General features: G+C 34.7%; 1 protein-coding gene across 3 annotated transcripts; it reads right to left on the reverse strand.

Annotated features, from left to right (window-relative positions):
- Positions 1-583: 583 nt before the first annotated feature.
- LOC122066525 (UPF0481 protein At3g47200-like) lies at positions 584-3,010 on the reverse strand. 3 transcript variants are annotated; one of them, XM_042630348.1, is made up of 3 exons: positions 2,886-3,010; positions 2,723-2,815; positions 584-1,914 (listed from the first exon to the last, which is right to left on the reverse strand). In XM_042630348.1, the coding sequence occupies exon 3, from the start codon at positions 1,840-1,842 to the stop codon at positions 853-855; it is 990 nt and encodes a 329-aa protein (XP_042486282.1). In that variant the 5' UTR covers positions 1,843-1,914; positions 2,723-2,815; positions 2,886-3,010; the 3' UTR covers positions 584-852. The 3 variants fall into 3 exon arrangements, with proteins under 3 accessions (XP_042486282.1, XP_042486281.1, XP_042486279.1); XM_042630347.1 differs by having other exon boundaries at positions 2,715-2,815; XM_042630345.1 differs by lacking the exon at positions 2,886-3,010 and having other exon boundaries at positions 2,715-2,877.
- Between the last annotated feature and the right edge of the window lie 4,581 nt (positions 3,011-7,591).

Raw genomic sequence — 7,591 nt, forward strand, 5'->3', positions numbered from 1 at the left:
ATTGCATGGGTTGTTTATTTTCAGTTATTTATTTATTTAATTTTAATTGCGTGGCTTGCATCTTTAAATTCTTAGATGACGAATGGTTAGGACGTTATTTTAGATACATATGTTTAGGACAGTAATTAGAATTAGATCACAATCATTAATCGGTTCACTTTCGCATTATTAAAAGAAATAAAAAAATAAAGTGGCTGCTCTCCCTGTGTTCGACCCGTAGCTACACTGATCTGTACGCTTGCGGTTACATTTTAAATCTCAAACACTTACTCTCTCCCAAGTCCCAATTCCCATACATGGTATGAAAATAATTTTGCTGCTACTTGGGTTGTAAGAACTTTTCTACTACCTAAGGTCATAATCAAAGAAATGGAATTAGTCACTTCTCTTTTTGTTAACAAATAGCCTCTTAGGTTGTGGTATTTTTCAAAAAATATCATTCAAGATTTTATTTCTTTCACTACGAACCCAGATAGTAGGAAAGTTCAGGCAATAGCTTCAAATACTTGCTTGGTTGAGCCTCACTGCTATATAATCAAATCATAGATAAGGAAAAAAAAAAAAAATGGAAAGAGGGAGCTAGTTTGACGAACTGATTAAATCAAATATAAGCAAACAGTACAATAGCCCCAATGAAGCAAATTATATATTGTCCACTTGGGTTGTTAAAGTGGTCACTCTTCATTTACCAAAAACAGTAGCCACTATAGCTAGTTCTATAATAAGCATTCACTTTCTGGCAAATTCCCCCATAATAAAACTTGCGGAGAATAACACCTTTCAAAACCCTGCTAAAGAAAAGAGACCCATCTTCTGCAGTTCCCAAACACTTCTCTAATATACCTTGGTCCCTTAGTAATTGCACATCTTTTGATGAGTTAATGAGACGTTCAAAAGCATAACATAAGATGTGATCTGGCTAGGCATTAGCGAAGAACACTGTTCATAAGCAATGAGACTCCTAAATAGACATTCTGTGCTTCCTCGAATTAACAATGGTGGTATTTCCATCACCCCATCTTCAAATCTTATATTCAGTATTTCTTTAGGGTTGCCCTTCCTGAATTTGACTCCAGCCTCTACAAGGTCTGTCACTTTAGGAATCAGTTCCCTATGCCCATTCTCCAGTGTCACCTGACTCACCTCAATATCTGTAGTAACTGAAATTATGCTGTTCCGCAGAAGGTCAAGTAAATGCTTCGTTTCAAGCCTAGAGCTTGCTTTGGCAGGAACTGTCATTGGCATCAAAGTATTAAAGAAACCAAGTGCAAGCTCAGCTAGGGAAGGGCTACTTTGTAGTGGAGACACAGTAAGGTTGAATAGATATTCAAGAACAAACCATGGGATTTGGTTCTCAAGCAACATCAAATCAACTCGCAAGTAAGTGTCCATCCAAGGTGTACTTGATATGGGATCATCTCTTTGTCCTCCTCCTATGCTATTTGCCTTCTTGCGGAAAAGTTCTATGATGAAACAACCATCAACTAACATCATCTCCACGAATTCATCTGTGTCAAGGTTGATCAATTGTTCTGCATAACACTCACGTGCACGTTCCTCCAACTGCCGAATGGCTTTAGTGAATATCTTTAAACTTGTCTGTGGAGTTGGGGTACGAGAGAGGAGGCCATGCAAATACCATAGCTTGTATTTTTCCATGTTCTTAAGATTTTCATGACCATGGTGAAAGGGGCCAATTGATACTATATTAGGTGCAAAAGCACCGTCTCTTTGTCGAGAGAATATGTGGGGAACTCTGAAGATACAAGCTCGAGAGGAGAATGGAGGCTTAGGATGAAGCTTTGCTTCAATGGAAGATGCCAACGCTTCATCCACATCCATAATTCTGCAATGTTCTTCCTAGCCAACTCTTGTTTGGTTTTTAAAAAAAATATATTATGGCCTCAAAAAACCCTGAAACGAAGCATGGAACATTCTTTATAAATTCAGATATGTGAGAAATATGAGATATAAATTGGTATAATCATTAAAACAGCAATGAAAAATTCAAAAATTTGCACAAATATCTTTTATGTTTGTGCTTCGCATATTAACCTTTCCCAAATATTAATACAAAAATACCATATACTTAGTCCTACTGGCACCGTTAACCACAAGTGAAAAGGAAAACCCTAAGAGGAAAACATGAATCTGTTGGGGGGAGTATCAATATCACAGGGTTCTTGGAAGGCTCATAACTTACCCTAATTAACCTCAAAATGAGTTCGATTCCCATATTCAGTGGATAATTCTAGAGCATCTAGCCTAATTCCTTAGATTCCGTTTCAACCAGATATGGTAAATGATAGATAGCTCTAAACGCAATCTTACCAATGGAGTCTAGATAGGATTTCCCTTTAAAAAATTTCTTAATCCGTTTCCACACTACCTCTAGGTCTAATCTTTCAATTGGAAGGCCAACCTTTACATATGATCCCTCCCCAGAGTTGTGAAAAGAAGGGGCATTAGAAGAATATGTATTGGATATTCTCCACTGCATTCCAACAAAAATAACAAGAGGATGGAGAAGGAACTCATCTCTCTTGAAAGAAAGCTTGAGTTGGAAGAGACTTAGCCACAACTCTCCAGAAAAACATTTTGTGGATCCCAAATAAAAACTTCTAGGGTTTGAACTCTCTCTCTCTCTCTCTCTCTCTCTCTCTCGCTAAATTCAAAATATACAGGATTGGATATGAAAGAATGTGGAATTGAACCTGCATACATGGTCCAAGCTTGTGTTCATGCACTGGAGTGGAAGCAGCAATGTATTAAGCTCCTCCGGTGGAAATTAATCTCTGAAATCTTCTGTGATTATCTGCAGAAATCATAAGGGAGTTCAAACAGAAGTTTCGCAGAAAAAGAAACAAAATGATAGAAACACTTACCTTCTGCAAGGAACCAAAAGAGAGGAGGAACCCTTCTTGTGAAATGGTAAAGACTGAAGACTGACACCACCAACCAGTCAACGATATTATTTTAATGGGCCCGAATGATTGGACTCACATTGCCTTTCACGTTTCACATTTTTCTTTATGGCCCGACCTTTTTATCTCAGTTCATCACTTCATTGTGCCAAAACTAAGGGTGTCAATCGATTTTGATTTAAATGGTGCGGATTGATTGGGTTTATATTTATTTGACTAAAATTATAATCGTACTATTTATTAAACGGTTTCACTTTCTGAAACTGTGACCATTTAATAAACGGTTTTGATTTTCACCGTTTCTAAACGGTGTCAGTTTCACAGTTTTAAACAGTTTTGATTTTGATTTCGATTTGATTTATTCCATACAGTTTGTAAAATGGTTCACAATCGATTTGTTATAACTTGCAACCATCTCTAAAATTGAAGATCATAAGCTTATCCAAAAATATATAGCAACCACAAATAAGAGATTCTATATTGACGATGGTCTGTTTTAGTTTGATAATCTAGTGTTATTTCTTTACATGGTCATTCTCAAACATATAAAATTAATATCATATAACATCCGAATCCAGCCTTCTATAACATAAAATATTAAAATGACAGGTGGTTCCGGCCAAAACACCCCATTTCTGAGAACATAATAACATAGTAACATATATGGATTACAAATTCATGATCTAAAGCCTAAAGTTGAACTGAATTGCAATAAATCATACCAAAGCTGGATGGGCACTTAATTTAATTTTATACGGATTACTGCCCCTGCTTTATTTAATTGTTATACGGATTAATCAGATCGGTTTAAACGGTTTCAATTCGGTTTGAAATCAATGGGTTTCACGATTAAAACTGGCCCAACCCGTTTAGCTAATCGGCCTGAAACTTGAAACCATTACCTCACCATTTACTAAAAGGTTTTGTAGTTTCGATGTATACGGATAGGTTCGATTTCAATAAAAAATTTCGATTACAAATTCACATCCTTAATCAAGACTTAAGAATCATAAGAAGAGAAAATGGGGCTTATGTTCGTAAAATTTCAATATGATGAACATTTACAAGTCATGAAAAGAGAAGATGAAGCTAACTTTCATGAAATTTCAATGCGGCGAAGACTTGGGTGTCAATTTTTTTTTTTTGACAAAAGAAGAAAAGATAAAAACTTATCTCCATGAAGGAATAGCATTTTTTTTTGGTAAGGGAAAGAATAGCATCTAAGGCCCATATAACGGTATACATTTTTATACTTAAATGGTAACCCATGTAAGAGGAAACATTTAATGCCTTAGAAAAGATTATATATTTGTTTTTGCACACATCTGGGCAAGAGAGAGAGTGAGAGAGGTTGGGAAGAAAATGTGTAACGGTGGTCAGCATTCCAAATATTTCCAAACAGTTGAGGAAGTGATTAATGATTAAAATTTGAAATGGAGAAAATGGGGCGTGGGGCGTGGGCCCTGGGTCGATGCTTCCACTAATGAGAGAGCGAGCACATGCGTTGAGCAGAAGGGACGCAGTGATCATTTTGAACTGCCATGTGTCTAAGTCTAAATGTAGGGGCACAGTCTCTGGTTAGGGACCACATTCCCTTTGAAATATCTATGGCTTATATATCCGACACTTCCAACTGTTTTCCACTTTTTTTTTTCTTTCATTCACATGGCTTTTCATGTTTCACATGTTTTCTTTATGGCCTGACCTTTTTTTAACAAAGTTCATTGTACCCAGACTTGGTAGTCATGAGCATAATTAGCAAATTCGGATTCAGAAATTATTTAGACGGAGAATTATTTGGAATAATTCGATTGATTAATTTAAGAATTCGGTCAAAAAAGCGGTCAAAAAAGCTTATTGGGTTTTTTTTTTATTGTTTTTGTTTTTGTTTTTTTTTTAAATACTGTTTAAGTGAACCGAATAATTCGGTTTAATTCGGATTCGATCCAAATTATTAGCGTTTTATATTCACTTTTGAAAAAATCGTGAATTTTACCGAATTTTATTTTTAATTCGGATTCGGTCATAATTTTTGATAAAATTCAGAAAAATTCGATTCGGCCGAATAATTCGCGAATTATTCGGCCGAATTGATAACACTGGTCATGAGTAGAGAAAATGGACCTTTATGTTCATAAAATTTTAATATCATGAAGACTTAAAAGTCATGAAAAGAGAAGATGAAGTTAATTTTCATGAAATTTCAAAGCATTGAAAATTTGGGTGTCAATTTTCTTTTTTTTTTGGGGTGGTGGGCAATTTACTATCACTCCCCTATATTTGGCCCATATTTCCTAACTCCTTTATATTTGGCTCATATTTCCTAAAATTCTCTTATCTTTTACTTTTTTATTGATACTCTCTTATTTTTTTTATTTTTATATCTCTTTTTGTCCTTATCTTTTTAAATACCTAGATTACTTTTCTTTTTCACTTCTAACTTATTTCATTTTTTTTCAAATTGATTGCTTCAAAACATGGTTTGAATCAAACCACTAACAAGTTGTGTCTCATCCAATCATCAAGGATATTATAAATTCAAAAAATAATAATTTTGTATCTGATCTATATCTATATCGGTATCATATGTTCCAATCGGGCAGTACATGTTTTTTTAATTTTTTTTTTAATCCTTAGATTGGTTGAGACTGATACCAACCTAACACCGATAAAAAAAAAATAGATTGCTAAATTTTTAATGATGGATGAGATTAAAAAAATAATAATAATAAATAAATAAACAACATTCTTGATGATTGGATGAGACAAAAATAATAATATCTTCAAGAACACATTAGCTAGTCAACATCCTTGATAATTGGATTGGACAAAACTTGTAATTGGTTTGGTTCAAACTATGTTTTAAATTAATCAATTTGAAAAAATTGTAATTGGTTACAATTAAAAAATGAGGGTAATCTGAATATTTAAAAAGAGCAGGAGAGAAAGAGATGTAAAAATAAAAAAACAGATGAATATCAATAAAAAAGTAAAATGTAGGGAGTTTTATTAAATATAGGCCAATGCAGGGGAGTGATAATAAATTCTTTTTTTTTGGTAAAGAAGAAAAGATAAAAACTTATCTCCACGAAAGAATAGAGTCTAAGACCCGTATAAGGGTATCCATTTATAGCCTTAAACGGTAACCCATATAAGAGGAGACATTTAATGCCTTAAAAGATTATACATTTTTTTTGCACACATCCAGCAAAAGAGAAAGAGAGAGTGAGAGAGGTTGGGAAGAAAATGTGTAACGACGATCTCCATTCCAAATATTTCCAAGCAGCTGAGGAAGTGAGTAATAATTGAAATTTGAAATGGAGAAAATGGGGGCATGGCCCCTGGGTCAGTACCCCCACTAATGAGAGAGCAAATAAATGCATTGAACAAGAGGGACACACAATGGTCATTTTGCACCCTCGTGTGTCTAAATGTAGGGGAATGTAGGGGCACACTCTATGGTAGAGACCACATTCCCTTTGAAATATCTTTGGCTTATATATCCGACATTTCCAACTGTTTTCTACTTTGCTTTTGTTTTCCTTCACCACTCATTAAAGGAAAATCACAGCCACCAGGGCTGTCCTTGTCGGATCAAAATCCTCTGTTTTTCCCATCCATGTTTTTTCTTGTTTTGCTACTGCAGAACGCGACACGTGGACAATAAGGAGACCAACGGTCAAGATTGGGTGAGGATTATTACATCCGGTGCGTTGGTCTAAAAGTTATCCACGTGTCGAGTTCTGCAGATAGCAAAACAAGGAAAAACAGGGATGAGAAAAACAGATGATTATTTTCCGTCCTTGTCTGCCTCCCTATACTACAGGGGATTCCTTATGGAGGTCATACCAAACCCTCCCTTTACCATCGATGTGGGAAGCCTTGGTCCACTAAATTACAAATGAGAAAGGATTGAACATGCTGTTTAAATACGATAAACTAGCAAAATGCACCAAGCATAGGGCCAATGTTGAAGTTGGTTTCTCACATTCTTTGAAGGAAAAGGTTGGTAATACCTTTCCTATGTTGCCCTCCCATTGGTAAATATCACCATCATGCAACAAACGGATCACCCTCTCATATTGTTTAAATAATTCATGATAGAATTGTTCATTTTCATTTAGAGGGCTGTAAAATTGTCCCTCACAAACAAATAACCTAAAGTATTTTATCCTTTGCGGTTATTTTTATTTTTCAACTTTAAAACCAAGGTAATTTAGGTGACTAATTCTTGAAAAGTGTTTTTCCCCAAAAAAAAAAAAAAACCGCTTGAAAAATGAAAAAAGGAATTCTTAAGTTCTTATATTGCCCAAACTATTCGAATATAATTCAGTTCATACAAAATGCTTCGAAAAAGTGTGAATTTTATAAAATCTTTTACTCTTCCTTGAATTTAACAAAATAATTTGTTTTATTCATACAAAGTGATTCCATCATTTAATTATGTCTTATTTTATTTTCAAGTTCTGAGAATGAGTCGACCGATCCTAACATCATTAATGAAGAGTCGGAAATCAAAGCCCCCTCATAGATAAAAATATCTCCAACACAGACAAGAAAATTTTATTTTATTTTATTTTTTGAACGAACACAGTTAGGAGAGACAAAAAAGATATATACTTTCCATAAGTCCAAAGCCAACACTACCCCATGCTCCCACATTCCAC

This window comes from Macadamia integrifolia, unplaced genomic scaffold (genome assembly GCF_013358625.1).
Source record: "Macadamia integrifolia cultivar HAES 741 unplaced genomic scaffold, SCU_Mint_v3 scaffold2437, whole genome shotgun sequence".
Taxonomy (NCBI): Eukaryota; Viridiplantae; Streptophyta; class Magnoliopsida; order Proteales; family Proteaceae; genus Macadamia; species Macadamia integrifolia.